This window comes from Tachypleus tridentatus, chromosome 7, assembly GCF_004210375.1.
Source record: "Tachypleus tridentatus isolate NWPU-2018 chromosome 7, ASM421037v1, whole genome shotgun sequence".
Taxonomy (NCBI): domain Eukaryota; kingdom Metazoa; phylum Arthropoda; class Merostomata; order Xiphosura; family Limulidae; genus Tachypleus; species Tachypleus tridentatus.
This window is the reverse complement of record NC_134831.1, coordinates 195,155,841-195,182,581: the sequence shown is the minus strand read 5'-3', so window position 1 is coordinate 195,182,581 and position 26,741 is coordinate 195,155,841. Positions and strand designations below refer to the sequence as shown.

Sequence of the window (26,741 nt, the reverse complement as noted above, 5' to 3'; positions counted from 1 at the left end):
TTTTTTAAAGTTATGTTTATTTTTTCTTTTGTAAATACCATGAAAAAGTGTTTACTGAATTTTTAAGATCGTCACGCTAATTACTCTGCGTTTTTTTCTGATAAATTTTTAGCATTGACTTTTACTGTTCGAAAATAGAGGGGTTGCCTAAATATACTCATCAATAGCACTTTCTTATCGAAAAACGTAGTACGTAATACATCTATTACAATCAATTATAAAGATAAGAAAGTACGTTCGTGATTAAAAAATAAAAGGTAAAATAAATTTGATTAAGATGTTCATATTTAATTTAAAATAAATTTGTATCGCTTACAATTACGAAATGCAAATGTTTGCAAATAAGTAAAAAATCAAGAATTAATTTTAAAAGGTATACTTGAAAGTAGATTAGAAAAGTATGTACGTTGACACAAAAATAATGTTGAAAACATAATTATTAATTTTAATCAAAAGCTTAAGCATAAATTACAGCAACACAATACTGAATTGATGGTGAACTTAATAATTTATATTATTGTATTGTTTTTAGTAACACTATAATTTTGGGGTTTTAATAACTAACACAATTATGAATCAACAATGAACATCTATTGATACAGCACAGTTATTCATAGTACAAATTCTAATAAAATTTCTTAAAATTCCTTTCCAGTTCAATGTTTAAAAAACGAGGGATCCTTTACTCTTCGAACACTCATTTAAAACCGAAGAACATCAATAACGAGAAATACACTAAAGATACAGATTTTCGACATCATTATTATTTATTCAGGTCGGAGAATTCTGTGCTTCTAATGCATGTATAGCTGTTTGTAAGTTTTAAATAAATGTTTTGGAAAACCTTTCCAATTAGTATCGAATGTCGTTGGCCTTGTTGGTTACTGGTGAAACGCTCTGGAGTCGTCTGTGGACAAGTTGTCGTTTACAGAAGAAAGAAACTGCTGCTACTAAGTTTTCTAAGCATTCAAAGAGTGCTACCAAAGAAACACCAAGCCACAATCCAGTGAATCCTCCAAGTACACTCAATATCTCGTTAGGCTAAAGAGAGAAAAAATAATGTATTATCAATTGAATATATCGTTAGAAAAATAACTGTCGTTTTGAATTTCGTGCAAAGCTACACCGAGGATATCTGCGTTAACCGTCCTGAATTTAACTGTGATACACTAGAGAGAAGACAAATAGTAACCATTCTTCATCACCAACTGTTGTGCTATTCTTTTACCAACAAATAATGGATTGAGCGTAACATATAACGCCTCCATAGATTAAAAGAGAAGCATGTCCTTTTATCGGGATAAAGAAAGAGATATTATTAAGTTTGTTATTAATGTATTATGATGAAAACAACAATGCAGTCATTTTTATTCCTTCAGAAACAATCACCTTCTGTGTGTGTGTGTGTGTGGGGAAGGTTTATGGTTGTTTTGTGTAATTTATTCCATTGGTACTTTGTAATGTTAGTACATTCAAGATAATACTATTAAACTAAAACTATATTAAGTAAACTAAATATACTTTTTTTTATGCCAAGGTATGATAACCTAATGGTAGGTAGGCTAAAAAACTGCTTATGTAATTAAAAATAAAAATAAACTGAAAACTAGCCATTAATCTTGTCTTGGAATTAATGAATTTAAATTGGGGTTGCAAGCTGGCTCTAAAGTAGAGTTCTGGAATTCAAATATTATCTGCACCTTAAGCTTTGTGTTCCTGTAAGAATGGTAGCCAGTCCCTTAGCGTTGATGGTGGGTGTTAGGGTGTCGCTAACAGATTACCTTTCCTCTATTCAATAATTAGGGACGATAAAGATAGGCCTAAGATTAATTTTTATCATACATAAATAAAAACAAATAAGTGAGAACTGAAATTCATTTTCTCAACGAGTGATGTTAATTACATTTTAATTAAATAAAACGGTTACTTTAATCAAAGTTGTAATATGATATTTACTGATCAACGCCTTAGTATGGTAAAGACGCAAGTTACTTGCATGACAAACGTGTATCTTAAGCTACGATGATATTTTGTTTTTAATTCAAAATTCTATATTTTATTTGCTTACCTCGTACTTAGGAGTGTTCTTGTAAATCAGGTGTTCCAGTGTTTGGTAGTAAACTTTTAACCTAGTCATATTTCCTCTGCAAAATTAATAAGAATAATATTATTAAGTAGTCATTATGATTGTCGTTGCTATAATCATTAAAGCTAATTTTAATGACTGAACAGGGAAGATTATATATTTTTTCGTTGAACATGCAAATATTTGGGTGAAGATGGAGGAGGAATAATTCATATACTTTTCGGGAAATTGAATATTTTACTCTGAAGGTGTTAAAACCTTGAAAAAAAGACAATTAGGGCATTGCTGTTCTTGAAAAGTTAACAAATTTTTACATTTTTTAGAGCAAAGTCATACTGGGCTGTACTGACCACGAGGAATGGACCACCAAATTTTGGTGTGGTAAGCCCATAAACTTACAACTGTCCTACATATAGACAATTTTAATCGGATCAATATTAGTACAGTACGATTGATATCATGGCTGGAACTATTGTTAACAAAGAAACAATAACAACGTTTTTGTACGACAGGGATCTATTAGTCCATCTCGGCTGTTCTATCCTCCAAACTAAATTAAATTAATTGAAAATAAAACAAAAATCTTAAATCCAGCCATTATCATTCATATAATTATCAATAACTCATTTAAATTTACTGCCTCTACAACATCCGAAGGCAACCCATTCCAAAAGCAAACCATCCTATTGCAAAAATGAAACTGTCTCAGTTGAAGACCCTGCCAAAATTTATATTTGTGTCCCCTAGTCTTTCTCATCGTTATATATAAAAAACAAAATGATACATCAACATTATCATCATTTCCCTTTACAATCTTAAATTCCTCAATCAGATATTCCTATATTTCAGCCTCTCCTCATATGGTAGCCCCTCCATCTCAGGCACCATTCCAGTAGCACTTTTATGAACCCTTTCCAACAATTCAATATCCTTCCTAAGGTAAGGAGCCCAAGACTGAACAACATGTTCCAAATGGGGCCTAAGCAGTGACCTGTACAATAAAATTATAAACCTATTTAGACTTGTATTCCATATTTATGTAAATATAACCTAACGCCTTATTTGCCCTACCAGTAGTAATGAATTATAATCTTTATATAAACCAAAATGCAAAAAATGTATGCAGGTTGATTTTTAATTTCACTCTAACAAGGAAGCTTGATCTAATTGGAAGTTAACATTAATTATTTTAGATTTTGAAAAGCATTACTAAGAATTAAAATATCTGAAATATTAAGGTTTTTAAAACGAAATAAAATTTCAAATACTAAAATCTAATCGGTTTGAGTGTCAATAAGCACAAAGTTTTGATATGACGCTGACATAGGACTAACAAAATCTTAATTAGAAACCCGAGTGACCTAATCGGGAATCTATAACAAGAAATATGTACCTGCTTCTTTCAAAATTTTACAAAATTACTCCGAATTAACAATTTAAATATTTTCAAATAAAGAAAAAAAGGACAGGGTACAAACCTTGCTTCATCCATATTCCGAAATCCAAATCGCATGTAATAAGTATTCTGTTGAAGGAGACAAATTAATTATGTTTTTAAATTACATAATATATTTGAATGATTAAGCCTTTTATTAATCTGCCCTGTGTTAACTAAATATAATAAGCGTAAAAAAATACTATTTCCTAGCAACAACTAGATCATGCAAGAAAGCAAAAAGCACGACAATTACGACATCAAATGTTGAACTCAAGTCATTTTCACAAGTTAAAAATGGACGTAGCGCGTATGCCACTATATATGTACGTAACCAAAACTCCTGCGTCGTCTACTGAATGGCACCACAAACAAAAATCCATAAAATATTTCGCACTGAGTATTCAAGATTCAGAAATTTAAAAAAGTAACTGTGGTATGTACAACAACCACTTCTTTATAATAGAACACGATTTTAAAAGTACTCTCCTGACAACAAGAATACAACTTTTACTAGAACTGTATACCAGGGTTTGATTATATCTTTAACGACGTAAGTTTTAAATGCAGTACTGAGAAACTGGAATTCTTATAAATATTATTCGGTGCCACTTTTAATATATCAATGCATTAAACCTTATATCAGAAAAATTTATTAAAATTGAGCTTTGTACCTTGAATCATTTTGATGCAATGAAATGCATATGACTAAAGAAAATCCGAACACTTCACCCGTGCAGTAAAAATAATCCTTTTTAAAAAAATGTACACTTTTCTATTTTTTTTATTTTTGGTTATGAGGTATGAACACTACGATCTATAAGGCAGCGTATCTGCTAGTAAATATAATTGTACATGCAAATTAACCAGTTGCATATTTTTACTCTTGCTTTAAGCTGTATTTCAAATTTTTTAAAAGGGAAATTGTAATGATTATGTACAACTACAGAAACATTGAGATAAATGTGTTTTTTAAGCACGAGTAATCAGTGAAAAGTTAGTGAATCAATTATTGAATACTAACTGAGAATTCAGCGAAGTATTCAGTACGTGAATAATCAGGAACTTGTTGGACGAGTAAAATTAAACAGTAAGTTAGTTAAGTTTGTTACTAATCAATAAATTTCTGTTAAACGAGATTATTGTATAAGGCCAATAGTGGTTTCACTTTTTGTACTGAAAAGTTTGATTATGAACTTAGGTCTACAATTTGTTATAAAAAACATAACCAGCAGCAAACGTTATCTGAATTTGTTTACCTAATTTTACCAGATATTTCAAACTACCCCTCTGATACTACGAATATGTTCAAAAAAAAAAAAAAAGTTAAAGTCTTCTTACTTTCTTAAAGGGCGCAAGCTAAATATTGAGTAAATAAACACTTCGAATTAGTATTATACAAATATATGATCTTGATAATATACGAGAAGTTTAAGGACACGAATATGAGATTTAATAAAATTTGTTTGTGTACGAATATTCGTACACAAACAAATAATATTTTCTATACATGTGTTTTTACCTAAAAGAGAATAATAATCGTTATTTAAGACACCAAAAGTACGATACATTATTGCTAAAGAAAAACTTTTGGTGTCTTAAATAACAACTATTTTTCTCGTTTAGGTAATAAACATATATAACTGTTATCTACACATACCGATAAAAACAAGACACTACAGAAATCATTGCTATTCTTACTGATAAAAACAAGACACTACATAAATATGTAATAGGATGTCACGCCAGAATGATCAAATGTTTACCTGTGGTACGATATCGATGTAAGTTTATTTTCCAACTACCTTAATTTAATTAACACTAGAAACTTGCCACACAATGGTAAGCATTATTTTATTACTAAGTGAAGATGGGCTTGTGAAACGCTGATAACGAAACCTACAGGTATTTGCTATCATCCACAAAAGATATATCGATATGAAAGGGAAAATTAATACTATTTGTCACTAGTAATAAGAACCTACAGACACTATTTACAAAGAGAACATTTAACAAGTGTTTTGTATTAATTAAAACAGCATAAACCTTACACGAGGTTATCGTCAGCTCATTTGTCAAATGATGACAATGGGAAACCACTCGGTAGAAGATGTAAAACCAAGTTCACTTATAAATTAAACTTAATTCATCCTTTGTGTTACTAGTAGAATACAGAACTACACATATTCAATATCATAAGGGCTGAATTAATATTGTATTATTTAACAGCTTTTAAATGGCATCCAAGATGCCAAAAATGGTAAATCGTATTTAGCTTTCCTATATTGTGGTGCTGTATTGCGAAACAAGCCACCTACGGGGGTAGTGATAAATATTGGTTCATGTGTCTCTGACAACTACTTTGAAGTTCAGAATAGAATACTTGTGAAACGTTTCACTACTGGTTTATAAAACGCCGTATCACGGTTCTACCGGTACTCCCGAGTTACAATAAAACCTAATTTGAATTTAGAAAGTATAAAAAAAACCGTGTGAAAATTTGAACTTGCTCATATGTTAATGACAAGCATAATGCTTCATCTATTGTCAAACAAGTTACTTACACGTTCTATTAGACTATTGGCTTTGTCTCTGTCATAGTTTAAGTAACTAACTACGCAGGAAGTATCGTCAAAACTGTTCTTATTGCATAGGAAAATCTTTGTATTATCGACTCTTGTTTAAATAAATATTATTTACCTGGTTATTAATCAGGACATTGAAATAAGAAATAGGACGGAACTGTGAATTTTTCTGTATGCATGTTAAAGCATCTCTCCCTTTTAACCACAGTTGTAGCCTAGAGGAATAATGCATTTTTTGAGTGGCCATACCTTTGCTGTCGACAGTAGTCTCGCCACTCAAGGGTCATCAGCACAGCTTTGTTGAGCAAACTAATGACATACCATTAGGTTTCTTATAACATAACTCATGGTATAACCTAAATTAATTTAACTTACCATATGGTAAAATAAAATGGATTTAAAACCCCATATACATGTTTTTTGTTGTTGTTTTATTTATACAAGTTGGGTCAACAGTGGGAAACTATTATGTAAATGTTGTAGTTATAAATAGTAGAGCCTTTTATAATCAAATTTTCAAAACTGTGACCGTTATCCTATTATAATATGTCTTATGTTTATAAAAATACATGCACCCAACGAAGGGACGACACTGGTGATGTACCCTTCCTCCTCTTAGCCATAAACTTTTAAACTTTGTGCAAAAATATACACCAGGAAAAGTTATATTTAAATAGCTGAATACGTGTTTCTAATCTGAATTATATTAAAATGTTGCAAAATACGCTTATTTGTTTTTATTATTCCCACAATTAACCATTATAATTCAGCTGGAAGACATTTGCAACTTCGCTTAAAAACAAGTTCAGTTCAACTTTCGTTACTGAAATAACACATAGAAAAATAAAAGATGGTAGTAAATAGTCCACTAGGTAATCATATTCCATATACACTCCGGTCTAAAAGATTGGGATGCCGCTCTTTTCATATTTATTTATTCATCGCTATTGTTTAGGAAAATTACCGTTGGATTATTTCAATAGACATTTGCTAGTAATATATAATACAATAAATGTTAACAAACACTTAAAACTCACAAGTTCACCACCAGGCCAGTTGGACGAAGAAATAGTCATACTGTAGTGGACCTTACTGAAAAATAAACAAATAAATGACCGTATTTTGACCATCAGATAGTTTGTTGTTTTTAAAAGTTCATTTCACAACTTATGACAAATGAAAAAAATAAATAAATGTTAAATTAAACAGATTAAAGTTGAATTAAATAGACCAAGGTTTAATTAATATAAAATGTTTTTCAATAGGTTTACTTTCTCCAAAACCCATTTTCTTGTCAATAAAAGGTAACAATAACTTTACAAAATTTGAACACACCAGTGACTTTCAAATTGAATTGAATGTTACTTACTGACATGAGCGTTGACAATCGCATCGAGGCTCCACAGTTTTAATACAGTTATCTGAGAAAAGAGGGCGCTGTAAGCAAAATAATATAAAAAAAATACAAGCAGAAGTTCAAATATGTTTTGTTTGTTTTGAAATTTCGCAAAGCTACTCGAAGGCTATCTGTGCTAGCCGTCCCTAATTTAGCAGTGTAAGACTAGAGGGAAGGCAGCTAGTCATCACCACCCACCGCCAACTCCTGGGCTACTCTTTTACCAACGAATAGTGGGATTGACCGTCACATTATAACGCCCCCACAGCTGGGAGGGCGAGCATGTTTGGCGCGACGCGGATGCGAACCCGCGACCCTCAGATTACGAGTCGCACGCTTTAACGCGCTTGGCCATGCCGGGCCATGAAGTTCAACTAAAAATACGGCGTGTTTTCTTATAGCAAAGCCACATTAAGATATCTGTTGAATCCACGTAGGGTAATCAAACACCTGATTTTAGTATTGTAAAGACTTACTGCTGTACCAACGGGTGCCAAAAATACGCCTCTATTTACAGAATAAGAATATATAAATACAGAATTATAAATAGTATATCATAATTATGTAATTTATGATCATATAATATTACTGTGTAAAATTGACAGAGAATACTAATGTGGACTGTAGATCATATGGAAAACACTATAATTTATTATGTACTGTTCATAGTAAGACTTGAAGCAGTAATACGTGAAAATATTCATTAAATATGTTTAAAATGTGTGAAATTGGTAGATTTAAGAAATACCAGTTAAGACTCTTCTTGGCCACTTGTGTGACGTCATAAATAAATAAATAAATACGTTTAAAAACACGTTTAGAAACATCGGAATATGTCGATCATACTGAGGTTGTAAATCAAACGTAGATAAAAAAAAAAGTTTCCTTAAATGTGTTTAGCTGCATTCGTTTAATTAAACACCACTGCATTCATTTTATTTTGATACATATATAATTATTGTGCTAAATTTAGTTTGAATATCTTTCATTTTTAAACTTGAAAGTTTATACGCCAGAGCTCGGAGTTCGATACGCCACAGAGTGTAGCTTTGCACTCAAACGCAAATATGTGATTCCCCGGTGGGACAGTAGTACGTTTACAGACTTACAACTTTAAACCCCGAGGTGCGATAACTCACGGTGTGCGCAGCAAATAGTCCAATGTGGCTTTGTTCTAAAAATAAACAAACAGGTTAACTCGTGTACTTCCATACATTACATAAATACGTGTTGTGTGTTGTGTTTTGTTTTTTTTAGTTTTTGTATTCATAGACAGTTGTGATGGGTACAACAGTTAGTCTCCAATAATAAAAGTGGTAAAATAATCTAGAGTTCCTATTGTTCTAAAGGTGATATATTCCGAGTCAAAGCTTAGAATTCCACTTACCAAATGCTTGATCTTTAACACTGAAGATTGCTATTTACTAAATGTCTTATGTTTAGCATTGAAGATTTCCACTTACCAAATACTATTTTTAACGTTGCAAATTTACATTTAACAAATTGTCTAATGTTTAGTATTGAAGATTTCCACTTACCAAATACTATTTTTAACGTTGCAAATTTACATTTAACAAATTGTCTAATGTTTAGTATTGAAGATTTCCACTTACCAAATGCTTGATGTTTGGCACTAAAGAAACAGTTTTCAATGTCTGGATCCTTTTGGAAAAACGGCAAGGCACAACCACATTTTTCAATGATAGCCTTTTGTCGACAATTTTCCCTACATCGCTAATAAAAAGCAATAACCTTAGAACACAACTCTAAAGAAATTGGAGTCTTTATTCTAGCAATTAAGAAATCAAGTTTCCACTCCCTCTGGTGTATATATATACATATATCAAAGAGATCTGATCATTTACCAAAATATTTTGATTCCTAGTGTCTCTTGTTATCATGGAAATAAACATTACGATCCGTTCATTACCTGTAGGATATTAATATCACAAATAATGATGACACTCTTTGTTTTGAAATCATTAACAAGAAATCACATCGTGAAGCAGTTAGTAAATAAATTTTCTTGTATTTAGTTCTCCAGAAAATAAACAGGAATATTCTTTGAAATGAGAACTAAGGCATGAGGATGCACGCACAGAAAAATTGTTTCTTTTACTTCTTGTCAGTCAAACTTACTGGGCAGGTAGGTCTTAGGAAATACTTTTATATACATAACTTAAATAGAATAAAAACATGCCACTTAAAAGATTCGGCATGGCCACGTGGCTAGGGCGCTCGACTCTTAAACTGAGGATCATGGGTACGAAACCTCATAACACCAAACATGCTCGCCCTTTCAGCCGTGGAGGCGTTATAATATAATAGTTAATCGTATTATTTGTTCGTAAAATAGTAACTATAGAGTTGGTGGTGGGTGGTGATGACTAGCTGCCTCCCCTCTAGTTTTACACTGTTTAATTAGGGAAAGCTAGCGCAGATTGCTCTTATGTAGCTTTGCGTAAAATTCAAAACAAGCAAACAAAGCCAATTAAATCTATATTATATTCATCAATAAATTGATTTTCTGACCTCTTCTGTGTAGTCTCCTCTTTGTCCAGAGTTAGCGGAATTCAGAACACTAGAATCACTACAGTTGTCACTGTACGGGGCTGCCAAGTAGAAATTGGATATCTAGTACGGGCTGCCAAGTAGAAATTGGATATCTAGTAACCAAAGAACAAATATTTTATTTTTTAAGTAAAAACTATTTGTATATAATGATGAAATATGGTGCTTTTAAATTTTAATTTTATTACGTAACAAATTGATTCAAATCTAATTAATCTCCATGTTGTTTCGAAATGCTAATGAATTCCTAAAATATATGCATACCTTTTGGATGGCAATTGAGGTTTTGACACCAGGGGGAACGTCAATTCCTTCCGTGTCAGGGTTAGGAATTAAGTGGGGTGAATGAATAACCACACGTGCTCCGACACTTCGACTAAAGACTTCGTTTACTTCCAGGTTGAGCTCGAGATTAAGGCCTAATAATAATGACAAATAACATCTAGGAGTACTTAAGTCTGTTTATTAAATAACTTCTCCCGAAGGGGAAACCGAAGGCCTGATGAGATCGCCTGTTTTAACTCCTCGCATAGTAGTATGTTATTTATCAGTCAGTCAGTAAACACTTAAGCGACGTCCATAAAGGGCGCTTTACATTGCAATTTGTACTATCCTGACGTCATTAAAATGCGCGCATGACATAAATTACGAGAAGAATTATGCACTTCGTTGGCTACAACATAGTATGCATACGTGTGTGTGTGTTCCTTATAGCAAAGCCACGTCGAGCTATTTGCTGTGTCCACCGAGGGGAATCGAACCCCTGATTTTAGCGCTGTAAATTCGAAGAATTACCGCTGTCCCAGCGGGGGACACAACACAGTATGACAGATGTAATTTTAAAAGAAGGAAATTAAAATATTTGTTTCCCTTAATTTTGGTTATATATAGTTTTGAAATAGACCACTTTCAGGTGCATCTAGTGACAATCATTTAATTAATATTTCGGACAGTTAGCACACTTAATAGTTTTAAGAAATAAAATTCAAAAATCAGTTTGTAATAAGATAAATTATAATATGAGATAGTGAGAAGACAGCCTTTAGTCCTAGAAAAATGAAATGCCTTTAGCTTCATTGTCGAAATGTTTTATTCATAGTACATATTAAATAAAGAAATACGAAGTTAATATAGTTAAGAAGGTTAAAAAGAAGTCTATGTATTTAAAAATATTTTAAAAACATCTTAGGGTACTCTTTCACCAGTATTATAACGGCCGAAAGGATGAGCATGTTTTGTTGGACGTGGATTCGAACACGCGAACTTCATACTGCCACTCAAGCGCCCTAACCACCTAGTCAAGCCAGGCCTTGTTGATAAAAGAGTAGCCCAACAGTTGGCGGTGAATGGTACTGACTAGCTGCCTCTCCTCTAGTCTGTCAGTGCTAAATTGTAGACGTTTTGTGCAAACATCCCTGGTACAACTTTGAGCGAAATGAAAAATAAACCAAACCACTAAAATACGAGGCTCAAATCCCTGTATTGGACAACGTGTAGATATCCCATTGTCAATTTTGGGCCAGAATAAAAATTAAAGAAACCAAAAACATATAGAAAGATTTTATTGGTCGTAGTTTAAGAACAAAGCTACACAATGGACTATTTGTAACCTGCCCAACGTGAATATCGAAAGTCGGTTTCTAGCGCTGTAAGTTCGCGGACATACCGCTGAAAGCTTTCAAACACAGTCATTTTCATGCATTTTTTTAATTTCTGAAAGATAATAAATACAAGTCTCACTTTAATAAATATCAGTTCCTTTGGAATCGAAAGAATGACTATGTAGCATATTGAAAGCCATTGGATACTGCAATATGAAAAACGAACAATTTTTAATTAATTATTTTGTGAGTTTTATTTTTTAAATCATTGAATAAATAGTACAATACGAAAAATTAAATTAGGCTCATTTAATTCCCTTACAAAACAAAAAGCAAGAGAAGAATTTACTTTAGGAATACAAATTTAACCGTGATATCAAACTGGTCTAACAAACACCAAATATGCTTAACTTTGCTATTGTTTGTTAGCGCAAGTTACAGAACAAGCTATCTGTACTGTTCTCACTACGGGCTTTGAAATTCGATTTGTAGCATTATGCGTTTTCTCTTCCATTGAACCACCGGCAAATTAGTAGTATTGAAACTTGAAGACTTGGGACCCACTATGTTAATACGTATGTGTAATGTGCTTATACCTTACAAATGTAAATTTTATTACAATTTGTCAACAACACTAGGCACTGAAAACACTTTTGTAAATGAAATAATGATGTTTTATATATTAAAATGCAATAAGTTTTCATTTTTCACCTTTCTTACCTGAATGTGATCCAATCCTATTCACGACAGGACCTGTAACACCATCGTCGAGTTGCGAATTGAACGTGTAACAGTTTCCGTAGATAACGTTATAAAAATGGGAAAATCTCATTCCTCTGAAATATTCATTTATTTCTAAAACTTCTTAAAACATATAATTTCCTTTTACATTCAACGTATCAGTAAATCTGTCAATTATTTACACACTCCATAAATGAAAACCAACATTAAAATTTCTTAAAACAATAGATTAAAAAGAGAAGAAACTTCATTTTCACTGGACAATAAATTATTAAAAAGAATTAGTGCTAACTTATTTTTATTGAGGATTTAAATAAAATTATTCTAAGCCTAATTTAACAAATTTATTGGACTAAAATAACTTAACACTGATTAATGTACAACATGCATTAATTACACATGTCGATTTGGGAAACTTGAATCATTATGAATTACAGCGTGGTGTTGCTGATGACAGTATCCTTTCAGCACTGGAAAGGAAAATAATGCATTAAAAATCATGGGAGCCTATATAATCCATATACATTTAGTTTGTTGTTTTCTTAATCCGAAACGGAATTGTTTAGGACGTAAAATAACAATAGCGTTTGTAAAGCTATATATAAAAATAATAGTAATATCTGTTTAACACCTGTGATTTAATAATAAATCATAATATACACCCTTGTGCAAATCAGTTGAAACAAATGTTCATTTTACAATATTTTCAGCATGGCGGCCAGTGTAGGTTTGCTGGACCCGCTGATTTCCTTCAATAGTCATTTTTCACACCGACGGCGTCATTAGCTGTGTTTTGCAATACTGTCGATTTATTTTGAGATATATGACGAAATTTTGAGGAATATTACGTCATTCGAAATTGCATTAGAAGAGTAAGGAAACCAGACAAAAAACAACTTTTTACCAACTCAATGAAGAAAAAACGGTATCAATGGGGGTCTGAAATACAAGAATTGGATGTAAGAACAATGGAGGAAGAGGTTATTCAGTGACGAGACTCATTTTTTCGTACAGGGTCAAAGAAGTCTGCATGTTCGCAGATCTCCAGGTGAGAAACTTCGAGAATTTCACATCAGTCAGTTCGTAAAACATCCCTTGAAGAAGATGTTTTGGGGCTTTCTCAGCTACTATGGCATCGGAGGCTTATATATCGTAGAAGGTATGATGCGAGGACCACAGTACATCGAAGGTATGCAGACAAGAGTCGTTCCAGAATTGAAAAAGAGATTTCCAGATGGATCTGGCATTTTTCAATAAGATCTGGCTCTGTGCCACACATCGAAATTTGTGAAAAAAATTTATGACTACAACGCGAATAAAGATACTGGACTGGACTGGAAACTCTCCGGACATAAATCCTATTGAAAATATTTGGGCGATTTGTAAAGAAAGACTTCAGGGAAAAGACTACTACGAAAAATAAGCCAATTAAGGCCATGATTGAGGTGTGGTACCGCGATCCAAAAATTAGTAAAGATTGCAGTCAACTCGTGGACTCGATACCAAAGCGGAATAATGATCCTTTGAAAAATAAAGACGGTTATATCATGTATTAATTTGTGAGTAATTTTTGGATTCTCAGAAATAAAATGCAAAAAATTGAAAAAATCGTAATTTTCAGTCTTGTTTCAATTAATTTGCACAAGGGTGTATATATATAAAACCAGATACAGAAACTAGCTAGCAGAATAGCATCACTGAAAGAACTCTCGTTAGTTCTCTTGGTTTCAAAGAAACTAAATTACCTAATCATCTTACTAGTTCACTGCTGTTTCTAACACAGTTACTTACTTTATAACATCAAATTCTATCTCCGTGTTACTATTTCGCAGCTGTTAATACGTTACTTACTGGTATTGACATTCATTTTCCATGAAGCTGCAGTAGACAATGAAATCTTTTAGTTGGTGGCCTAGTTCTACTATCACATTTTCTTCTAAGTCATAAATAGACTGGATCCTGGACAACTGCTTTGAATTCATGACCTAACAGACAACAGGGAGCTAAAGTGTTTCCAAAGTCAACAATATATTTAATAAACTACGATGGAATATAAATTATTATTTTTTCCCACTATTTAGAATTGAAATAAAGAAATTATGAAAAAAAAATAAAGTGTTTTTAGTTAACACTCATATCTTTTTTTAAGATTTCAAATACCTTCATTTAAACATAATTACTTCATTCAAACAATTAGGCTTAATACAAGTACCGTGTGTATATCCAGAACAAACATAGATTCTAACAATTAGGCTTAACAGCAGTGTCGCATATATTACTGTGTAAGAAATGAGCTTTAGTCGTTAACAGTCCTGAATAATGGAAGACGAAACATTGAATCAAGTAACCCTAAGTACAATTTCGGCAAGCTTGTAGTTATTTTACATTATAACAACGTCATGGCAGTTGCAGGTCATAATAGATAAACAATATATCAAATCGAATACGGTTTCTTAGATCGGTCAAAAGCTTATTTCTTATACAGTGTGGTGAGAAACTGTTTCTAACCCTTCAAACATGCTAATAATCCTCCAAGGTAATAAAATAATGACTAGATGCTAAATCAGCTTTTATTGTGGATAATTAAAATTAGGAACAGGAATCTTTATGTTATAAAGACAAGGCAAAAATCAGAGAATTAATTTTGCTTATAATTATATTTTCTCCTAAATCTGCGATAACTTCCCAGCATGGCATGTCACCAAGTATTAAATCAGTTTTTGACTTCTCTATCTTAACATTCAGCAATACATTATCCAACAATCAGATGTAACATAGTAAAGTCATGTTCAATGTATGAGACAACCCCTAGTGGAACAATTAACAAATTCAAGGTTGGAGACGCCTTGACCATCCAGAACTTTTAACTAAATACAAAATATTTTTCTAAGTTTGTTGGAAAACTGTATAAACAAAGATATGCTCGTATACCAACTCATACAAAAGCTAAATTTACGATATCAACATATAACAATGTCAATGAATGTTTTCAAGTAAGACATTTGGTTTCGTATTAAAATCTCATCAGTAAATAATAGTTTTTGTTGGATTTCTTACCGTAATGTTCATTTCTTCACAAAGTTTTGGATTAAGCAAGTAGGGCATCAGTTTGCAGAAGAAAGCAGTTTTTCTCACTCTAATAAAAACAAAATATGACCTCATTCACTCTTTTCTTTAACAAATACAGGTGAGAAACAAAAGATATAACCATGTAAAGTTCTGGTTTCTCTTTATATCTTTCTCGTGAAAGGATACCCAAAGTACACATTTACTTTTTTTTTTAATACTTACCCTCTGCTGATAAGGTGTGTTCATAATAATGAACATTTTGTGAGTTTTTACACATAAAATGTAAATAACCAGAAATAGTACAAATATGACCAAGATGCGGATTTCTAAAATATACGTTTATTTTGAAAAAAAATCAAAATTATTCGTCTTATTGGCGTCATCTTGTAAATTCGGTCATAACATGCGAAAATATTTACCATGTATAACGCCTCTTCATTACCAGAGCAGCGGCTTCACTCTTCGTTTCGACAGAAAACAAATCGATGGCAGGTGGTTACACGTAGACTTTGCATTGTTTTACAACAAGTTCAAATGCAAATTTTCAAACTAAAGACACGTTTATCAATTTGTTTTTAGTACTTTTTGGAAGATGTTCTAACGTTTACTTGTTGCTAAGTGAAAGAGTATTTAGGCTTACAACTGATAAACAGGTGAAGGTGAATTTCGGCCAATCAGTGAGAAATAATTATTGACATTTTCTAGTTAAAGTGTCTTGTAGACGTAGACAATCAAACTTAAGTGTTCTAAAAATAAGTCAGATTTCAACAATTCCATTTCAATTTTAAAATATTTTAAATGAAAGCAATCCCTCAGATATTTCTAGCCACCCCCCTTCAGTAGCACGGCGGTACGTATGCGGACTTACAACGCTAAAAAAATGGATTTTATATCCTAGGTGAACAAAGCATAGTTAGCTCATTTGGTGCTTTGGACTTCAAACACATATCTAACCTTGTTACCCTGAATTCTTTACAGTCTTGGGACTCAAAAGTTTTCTAAAATCACTCCAACATTTTGTGAATGTTGGTTTTAGGACACTAACTTCTCAAAGGTAGTAAATGAATTTTCAAAACACCAACTTCCCACTGGCAGAGCTTGGGATTCCAGAAAACTGACTTTCCATTGCCAGGACATGGTGGTTTTGTAAAAACTCCCCAATGGATTTACAGGGCACCAACTTCTCAAAAGAGAGTGGATATGATTCCAGAATACCTAATTCACAATTATAGTAGATGGGAGTTTCTCGACACCATCTTCTCAATGGTAGTGGTAGGAAAATTCCGAAAACGTTTAAATGGCAGTAGATGCAGTTCCAGAACAAATTTTCTAGTTCTAATGGATGACAATTCCCAGGCATCATCTTACCAATGTGTAGCTGTAAACACCGTTGATTGTTTGTTTTTGAATTTCACGCAAAACTACACGAGGGCTATTTGCGCTAACCGTCCCTAATTTAGCAGTGTATTCGAACCCGCGGCTCTTAGATTACGAGTCGGGCGCCTTAACCACATGATCATGCCGTGCCATAAACACTGTTGATGAACTCACTTAATTTCTACTTGTAATCTTCACCACCAATATAAAAATTTCAGTCTCCACTTTACTAGAGCTAGTTTATCTTCATTTTTTATTTTACTAAATTTGCTAAGCTTCCCGAGATCAGATTACTTGTTTTTAAACGACGAAAATGTCCTTAGGAATGTATTTCGTGTAGAAATAAAATATTCCATTTGTAGAAATTTTATCTACTGCAAAATTAGATAGTTAACCACTGTCGCTCCTTCCTCAAATAATTTGTTTTCTCATTACTTAACCCTGAATAAATGTTGTTGTTCTTACGTTTTGTATAGTTAATCGAGGTATACAGTTACGACAGAAAGTGTTCGTACCCTGCGTCGAGAGTAGTTTTTTCCTTATAACTTAAAAGGTATCACGACTAGTATAATGAAAGTATAGTATATTATAAGTATTATACAAACACACATCTTCATAAATTTTTATGTAAATTGAACGACAAATAAACTGTTTATAAACAAATAACCAAACACAGGAGGGGCAGAAAGTGTTCGTGCGTCTACTTTAATGGTCAGTTGTGTAGCCTTTCAGGCAAATTACTTGGCGCAATCTATCCTCATAACTTTCCATGATCGTTTGACAGTACTCGACTGGTAGTTTCTTCATTCTTCTTTACAGAAGGCCTCCAACTCTTGCAAGGTTTTCGGATGACGCTGATGAACCCTGGTCTTCAACTCATGCCAGACGTTTTCAATTGGGTTGAGATCGGATGACTGCGATAGCCACTCCAAAACGCTTATATGATTCCTCTGCAACCAGGATTGCACATATTTTGATATGTGCTTAGGGTCATTGTCGTGCTGGAAGATCCAACGACACCCAAGCCGCACGTTCCAAGCATCATTCTTGATATAAGTGCCTAATATATCAACGTACTCTTCACTTTTCATGATTCCGTTGACGCGGTGAAGGCTGCCTACACCAGAAGAGCTGAAGGAACCCCATTGCGTGATCGAGCCATCTCCGTGTTTAACTGTAGGGACGGTGTTCTTTGGAAGATTTCGTTGACCCTTCTTACGGAAAATATAGCGAACATCATTGTGGCCGAAAAGCCCGATTTTAGTCTCGTCTGACCAAAGAATAATCTTCCAATAGGTAAAGGGTTAATCTACATGCTTTCTTGCATACCTCAATCGAGCTTCTAAATGAACAGGCTTTAAATATGGAGTTCTACGGGGACGGCATGCTTTTAACCCAGAAGAGCGTAACATGTTCGTAACTGTAGAGGTGCTTACTTCAACCCCAGTTTCCCTTACCAGTTTCTGTATGTCATTACGTGTTAAACGAGGATTCCTACTAACTTCTCTGAGAACCTTCCTCTTGGTTCTCTCTGGAATTTTGGTGGGGCTTTCGGAACGAGGGAGATTAGCAGTTGATCTTGTAAACTTAAACTTAGCAATTATGTTTTGAACAGTAGATTTCGGCACATTAAGTTGTGTAGCAATACCAGAAAGAGACACACTAGACTTGTATTTTATAATAATTCGGTTTTTTAAATCACTGGACAATTGTTTCCTGTTCGCCATGATGACCAAACAGATAATGACGGACACGGAGCTAAATTGTCGGAAGTACATTTTTCGCTGTCTAAATCCCAGTAATTATGAACCCAGTGTCTAGTTCTGGAATGGTATAATGTAGTTCATTCGCCAAACTAAACAAAATTTTTTACGGGAATATCAGTTTTTTCACACGTTCTGAACTGTACGAACACTTTCTGATTCTCCTATTTTTGGTTATTTGTTTATAAACAGTTTATTTGTCGTTTAATTTACATAAAAATGTATGTAGATGTGTGTTAGCATAATATTTATAAATATTATATTTCTATTAGCCTAATCGTGATACTTTTTAAGTTATGAGCAAAAAACCACTCGGGACGCGGGGGTACGAACACTTTCTGTCGTAACTGTGCCTGAATTAGCCGTCTCTAATTTTTATTTGAGAGAGGATAGCTAGCCAACATCACCATGACCGGCATGGACAGGTGATTAGGGCGCTCGACTCGTTATCTGAATGTTGCAGGTTCGAATTTTCGTTACAAACATGCTCGCCCTTTCAGCCGTGGAGGCGTTATAATGTGATGGTCAGTCTCACTATTCATTGGTAAAAGAGTAGCTCAAGAATCTACTGTGTGCAGTGATAACTAACCGCTTTCTCTCTAATCTTATATTGCTAAATTTGAACGGCTAGCGCAGATAGCCCTCGTGTAAGTTTGCGCGAAATTTATAAACAAACAACATTTTCTCATTTTTAAAAGTATTTTGAAAGGTCCACTAACCTCTCATGTGCCCGACAACCCAGCAGTAAGCGTAATGGGCTGTGGACTCGCAAGTTTTGCTAGTTTCAAAATATATGAAACATTTAACTTTCATTCATTAGCCAATATAATTATTTTACCTACTTGTCTGTATTCCGCTCCAGAAATTTTGTTAATTAAATTTTTCTGCGCAGTGTCGTCTTTTAAACTTACAATTATGTAATTTTAAGCACAAGTGTCTGCATGAATGAATTGTCAATGGGTGGTTGTTTGCCAGTAGTCGGAATTTTCTCTATGCTGTCATGCTTGTTTATTTTATTTTGTGAGGGGTATTCATAACAAAAAAAAATATTTCGGTGCCTGCTGACCCAACCCCTCATGGAGCCATACGAGGTGACTCACTACAGTGCCATATACGGTCACTGCAGCGACGCCAGGGTTTCGTGAGCACTATATCCGAACACTAGTATCAGACATAACGTCCACAACACCCCTTTAAGACGTCCTACGCTGACACTCAGTTGACCCTGGCCCAAATGAAATAGGCGATTGAACTTGGAGGAGGTTCACCCCAAGACCGCCCGTCTACAGGAATTCAATGCCAAAGTGGTGTGTTGGAGTTGCACCACTCAACCACCAGGATCCTCTCCTCCTCTTCACGGGTCACCACGCATGGCAAACACGCAGGTGGATGTTTAGATCCAAGAGGAGGTAAACTGAAAGTACGAAACATTCTCTGGAAGGTCCTTTCACCACATACAAGAATCCAAATCGAGGGGATAATGGGCTGTGGACTTGCGAGGTCACGGTGGAAGATATATTTTGCTAGATCTTTCATATATTTTGAAACAAACTTTCATTTATTAGCCAATATAATTATTTTACTGACTGGTCTGTATACCGCTCCAGAAATATTTTTAATTAAATTTTCTGCACAGTGTCGTCTTTTAAATTTAAAATTATGTAATTTTAAGCACATGTGTCTACATGAATGAATTGTCAATTTATTTTAATGTATTTTAGCACAAGTCACAAGAAAAACATCAATGAAAAGAGTAAACGAATTAAAAAACATTACTTACGTGTTCAGATTGCATACGGTTACTGCAGGAAACTCCAGGGTGCGCTGCGTTTTAACTTCAAGTTGCACAACAGCTGGGTACTCTTTGTAAGCACGGAAGAATTCCATACTCTGATAAACACAGCCTACAATTCCAGTAATCAAGACTACTGTCCAAACAAGACCTCGTACGTAATTCTGAGACATTCCAATCTTCGATACCCCGTTCAGAGAAGAGTTGAGCAGCATATTTCGGAAAAACTCTTGGTAAGACACGTTATTAATGAAATTCCCAGCCGTCGTAGACGATTTGATGAGAGCGCTTGATGGATGTTTCATGATGGGTGGTGCCATGTAGTGAGGAGGGGATTTAGTTTTTACACTTTTCATTTCAAAGAAGTTGAAGAGCTATATCAAGATAGATTTCTCCAATTATATTTTTCCAACACTAGTATTTAAATATCAGAAACAATAATTTACTAACTTTATAAATAGATCGGAGACCACCATCTCGATAACCACGCGATCGTTTTGTTAATTGCCCATTGCACTAACATTCCCCAGTATATGCATAAAAGTATTCCAAATATTTTATAGAATATTTGTTGCTTTAACTCCTTTACGTAAAGGGTTCAGGAATTTTTTTCCAACGAAATAATTGTATTTTGAAATGAAACATTCCTGGTCGTTATTACATGCCACTTTTAAGTAACAAATTATATTATGTTAAGTTATAGTTTAATATTGCGTAATTACTTTCTCTCCCGGAAGGGGAGAGTGGGTGTAAAGCAATTGGGTCCGTACTTGTGTGTCTGTATGTCCGCGCGCATATCTCGAAAACTAGTAGACCTATGTACACGAATATTTTACACAAGATGAGAAGTCAATAGGGGACGGTTCTTCCCAAATTTCGTCTGGATCCGGATCACTCTGAAGTATTTCTTATATTTGGGTCGTTCAGAAGAAAAATAGCTCTAAGATACCATATCAAAAAGAGAATCCTCCTCTTCACCACTTCCGTCCTGCTAAACAAGTTAGCAAGGCTATAACGATAATCTTGAACTGCCGAACTGACATGCACTACTTCCTCTTAGGTAGCCTCAGGACTTGCAAGGAAATGAATCCCAAAACACTTAACTGGAGAGAAAGTCCATGCCAAACCGAATGGAGTGTCTGCGGATGAGACCCACTTGCCCAACCACCGATCTCTAGACTTAGTGTAGATAAGCCGGGCTGCACTGGCATGAGAGTACGTTTTGAGAATCGCCAGTGAGCCCAAGGATGTTTGGTTTTCTAGAAATAGGTTCACATCTTCCGCATGACTAACATACTTGAAGGACACCTTACCAGGCAAATGAAGGCCACCCACCGAAACCGAGTGATACAGATAAGAGAACAGGCACTCTATCACCAACGTATAGAGAGATGATGAAAATGGACATCCTGACGAACACCCTGACAGATGTTAAAGGGGCCATCAGCTATCCATTTAGAGAGACTCCAATTCTCTCTACCGTCTGCTTGATTCGGATTGTACTCGCAGGACACAACAGCACCACGCCGCTCTTCCATGGGACGTTGTTTGAGGTTGGGTAGTGGTGCACCTGTTGATAGCTACCTTCAAGCTTTCAACTGACGTATCGTTCATAACATCTTTCCGGTGAGAGAACGCTTACACCTATCCAGTATCGGGGTCACAGAGTCTTGTCCATTGTGTCACACTCGGGTGGAGTCTGTCCTTCACATGTTGGTCCTTTGTCCGACATCGGATGGAATATAGAAAAAGGTGTTTCTGCTTCTCTTCAATCTCGGCTGAGACCATTTTGTATAACGTGCCTGTCCCCGTTCTCAGTCTCCTGTCCTTTATGTTTCAAGTATGTCATCTGGCTTACCCATAATCAATTCGCTTTTGAGCAGGCTCCAGTTTGTATTTTAAGATACTGGTTAAGGCCAGGTACAAACTGTTACTCCGCCTTGAGGTGGGCAGCCGGTTACCGAGTCCGAGGGACTTTTATCATCGTTGGCACCCGAACGTCTCGCCAGTGTGCACGCTTAAGGGTAGCGGTGTCAGGCTGACTTTTTGGACTGTGTATTCTAGGTAATTATTGTTTATTTGTATTTTCATTTTTGTTTATCTATTTTGTTTGTAATAAGATTTATTTTTATACTATAATTCACATTTTTTAATTTTTTTAACATATGGGTTTTTGTAATTAAATCCTATATAATTTTTGTTTTTTTTAATTTTCCTTTAACCTTTGTATTTCATTTTTTGTAATTCTATTTAATAATTTGTAATTTTCTAGTTTCATTTTTGTAGTTTGTTTAGTTGTTTTTGGATTTAGTTACTTTTACATACTTGTATATATTGTTATTTTATGTACCGAGTGATTTTTTTAAAATTTAATATTTGGTGATATATATGTTTTTTTCACTTTCTACTTTTGTAGTTCTCATGTTCATTTGCATAGTTGTATGTATTGTATATTTAATTGTTTTTGTTATTTCGTTCCATATCATCATTGTACATTTTTGTATATACTTATTGTTTTAGAATTAGAAGATATTTTTATTTTTACTTAGTCACACTTTCATTTCCTACCTTTTTCAATTAATACACGAAAAGTATTTGTTTATTTGGTTTAGAATGTTAGGAATGTATAACAAAATTTTTGCAAACAAACACAAGATAGATGCATCTTAAAACTGATGGTTTGATTTGTTTGTTTGTTTTGGAATTTCGCACAAAGCTACTCGAGGGCTATCTGTACTAGCCGTCCCTAATTTAGCAGTGTAAGACTAGAGGGAAGGCAGATAGTCATCACCACCCACCGCCAACTCTTGGGCTACTCTTTTACCAACGAATAGTGGGATTGATCGTCACATTATAACACCCCCACGGCTGGGAGGGCGAGCATGTTTGGCACGACTCGGATGCGAACCCGCGACCCTCAGATTACGAGTCGCACGCTTTAACGCGCTTGGCCATGCCGGGCCATACTTATTGTTTTGTTCTTTGTACTGATTTCGTGCATAATAAATTAAAAATTGGGGGTAGAAATATTGACTTCAAGAATTAAGTTTTATCTTATTTACCCCTAAATGGTAGTACCTTATTTTCATCTATTTATTTATTATTTTTCATCTTGTGTTGTTCTTTTCTTATTCTAGCTTGGGAGAGAAGTCACCTTCCCACAACTGTCTGCAGGCAGTAAAGGGTGACATAGATGTGGGGCGTTCTAGTCTTGAACATTCACATCTCGCTCTTTTAATTTCTAATTTTCTTATGCGAGAGTAGCGAATTGGAGGTTAAGATTGATAGACAGTGTATTCCCACCGCAATGTGGTTCATACTTCTGCAGTCACCTCCGAAACCTAAGATACATTTTATAATCCAACGTTGTCGCTTGTACCCGACTAACCTTTTTTTAAAAATATGCAGCGTATTCTATTTCATGTTAATTTGTTTTGGTTTATGGCTTGAAAAGTTTGTGGTTGTAATAATCAGAGGTTGCGATTTGCTGTTTTTAACCCAGTCCTTCCTCAATATTTTATTTATTCATTTAACATTATTTAGATGTAATTATTTAATTTCACAATATATGTGTATAGCAGGCAAAAAAAAATATATGATGCTGCATAATACATAGGAAAATGGAGCATGCAGGATTACGCGTATAAATTACGCATAAAAATATATTGCTAATACAAATAGTGTAGTCGGTATATTACAGAAATATTAGTGTTCACACTTTAAAGACGATTCATAAATCATTAGCAATAGTTTTCATGCTTGTTTGTTTTTGAATTTCGCGCAAAGCTACTCGAGGATTATCTGCGTTAGCCGTCCCTATTTTAGCAGTCTAAGACTAGAGGGAAGGCAGCCAGTCATCACCACCCACCGCCACCTCTTGGGCTACTCTTTTACCAACGAATAGTGGGATTGACCGTAACATTATAACACCCACACTGCTGAAAATCCGAGCATGTTTGGTGCGACAGAGATGCGAACCCGCGACCCTCAAATTACGAGTCGCATGCCTTAACCCACCTGGCCATGCCTGGCCAAGTTTTCATGCCTTTTGCTTGAATTTTCCTTATTCTATGATTTTCACGTACGCCATTTAAGTTACGCTTTCTTTCAGACATTATATATGTATGTTAGACAGACTTACGTAGACGTAACTTAAGTTAATAAAATTAAACTTCATGTAAATAGTAAAGTAGTAATGGTGTGACAAGGATTTTCCCGTTGAGACAGATAAACTAGCAAAAACGAAGAATAATAAAACTCGTACTAAAGAAAAGAACAACTAAAATATGTTCGTAGCAGTCTATAAAACGAACCGAAGATAAATTATTGCAAATGTAAAGTCGCTATGAAAACAAAGTTAGCTCATTGTACAGAAAAAACTGAATGCGTGTTCACAAAGTTGATAAGCATATGGTTTTCAACGAACTGTGCATGCGTTATTTTAGACCTAAACAAGTCGACAAAACTTATGGAAGCTTATTTTAGTTTAATGTTTATTTTGGGGAAATCATACGAAAGTTGTATGTTGTTTGTGTTTAAATTTTTGCAAATAAAGAGAACAAAAGCTGAAACCGAAGCCAGTTATACCTGACGACAATTATTTTGCCATTCTGTATCATATTCGTTCGATGGAGAGGTCTGAGAAAGATGGGTAAGGTAATTCTGATTGGACGATCCAACAAGCAGTTGTTGGACTCCTCGAACACAAGACGATATGAGAACTGTTGCGTTTGATCGAGAAATTTGCGAGAAAAGTTCCGAACAGAGAAACACACAGGTGTTATTTACATAGACAGTACATATAAAAACTGTTAAAAACAGAATGGTGTCTTTTGTAGAAGTAGCAACTATAGTACAAAACAGAGTGAAAGAATACCTACAAAATATTGCGCAGTGAAATAACATGTACGGTATAGCACACAGAAATAAAACAGGAAGTTAATACACATACCATAGTATCGACGGTTGTTGAACTTGCAAAGCTACTTGAGGGCAATTTAGGTCAGTAGCCCCTAATTTTGAAACTCTAAACTAGAAGGAAAGCAGGTAGCTAACACTACCAACCGCCAAATTTTGAGCTACTCTTTATTAACAGATAGTTAGATTACCGAACACTTTATAACACCCTCACAGCTGAAATGGGGAACAGGTTCGATAAACGGATTCGAACCAACGACCCAAAGATTGTGGATTAGAAGTCATAATCATCAGTCCATGCTAAGTCAGTACAAATAGCCGTCACAGTGTAATACGCACATTGTATAATACAAGCTCCATAAAATACAGAAAAAGAACGCACTTTAAAATAGTACACGTATTATAGTATAACAGAATAGTACGCAGCGAAATAATGCAGAAGATATTAAACAACTGTAGTACACATTGAACACTATAAACAATACACATACAGTATTTTATACAATATAAAGCACATAAAAATTGTAAAGTGCACAGAACAGGTAAAACTAGTACTAATAGTATAATACACAGACAAATAACAGCGAAATTTCACAATGAAATATTACGTGTAGACGCTAGTAACATTATAAACATAGTAGAGACATAATAGAATCTACTTTTGCTTAAAGACATTTTAGAAGTTGTTATACAATTAAAGTTCCTTTAAAATTACACTCTTAAACATTGCAAATATTCACATAACGAGATGAACATTTAAAGCACAATAACAAATTTACAAGTGTTTTTCGTCACAGTTTCTCTCACTTTACATATAAATTTTGATCATACATACTTACAACACCTGCTCTTCTGGTTTCATTAGGTTTCTTCTCTGCCTTAGATTATTAAACACAAAACCAGCTACACACTGGTTCTTATCACTTGACGTATATGTGTATATAGACTTGTATAAAATATTACCCTTCAAATTAAACCAATAAGAGCATACGTTCTGACATATGTTTTAAGGTGCCACTTGATAGGAAATGGTTTGAACATGCGCTTTAATAACCTGTAGAAATCGTGAGAACTTTGGCAGTTGATGGGAAAAACTTGAAATTTACGTACACGAACGTATCGAACTCAATAGCAACTATGCATAGAAGTTAAAGCGCCTAACTTATCAATTATCGAAAAGGAATAAGAAAGATAAAGAAACTCAGTATCCAAACAATAATTGTTACTTTGCATAACAGATCACCTAGAATAACCCGGTAAAACATCTTATGGTCAAAACAGCCTTTTCCTAATATCTATTGGTTTGTTTCTTCGTTTCTCAATAAAACCTACGTTTTGAAGACCCGGTTTATTTAGTTGAATTACTGACGTCCGTGTTACTGTTTTGGTTTTGAGATAAAGATGTAAA

The 26,741-nt window shown here is 34.2% G+C and overlaps 1 protein-coding gene across 1 annotated transcript; it reads right to left on the bottom strand.

The window, feature by feature from the left end:
• Positions 1–445: 445 nt before the first annotated feature.
• LOC143258279 (epithelial sodium channel subunit alpha-like) lies at positions 446–26,291 on the bottom strand. The gene is made up of 13 exons (XM_076517250.1): positions 26,169–26,291; positions 20,405–20,790; positions 15,473–15,551; positions 14,267–14,400; positions 12,395–12,510; positions 10,338–10,492; positions 10,035–10,136; positions 9,116–9,236; positions 7,476–7,527; positions 7,144–7,198; positions 3,565–3,611; positions 2,069–2,144; positions 446–1,041 (listed from the first exon to the last, which is right to left on the bottom strand). The coding sequence occupies exons 2-13, from the start codon at positions 20,770–20,772 to the stop codon at positions 853–855; spliced, it is 1,494 nt and encodes a 497-aa protein (XP_076373365.1). The 5' UTR covers positions 20,773–20,790; positions 26,169–26,291; the 3' UTR covers positions 446–852.
• Between the last annotated feature and the right edge of the window lie 450 nt (positions 26,292–26,741).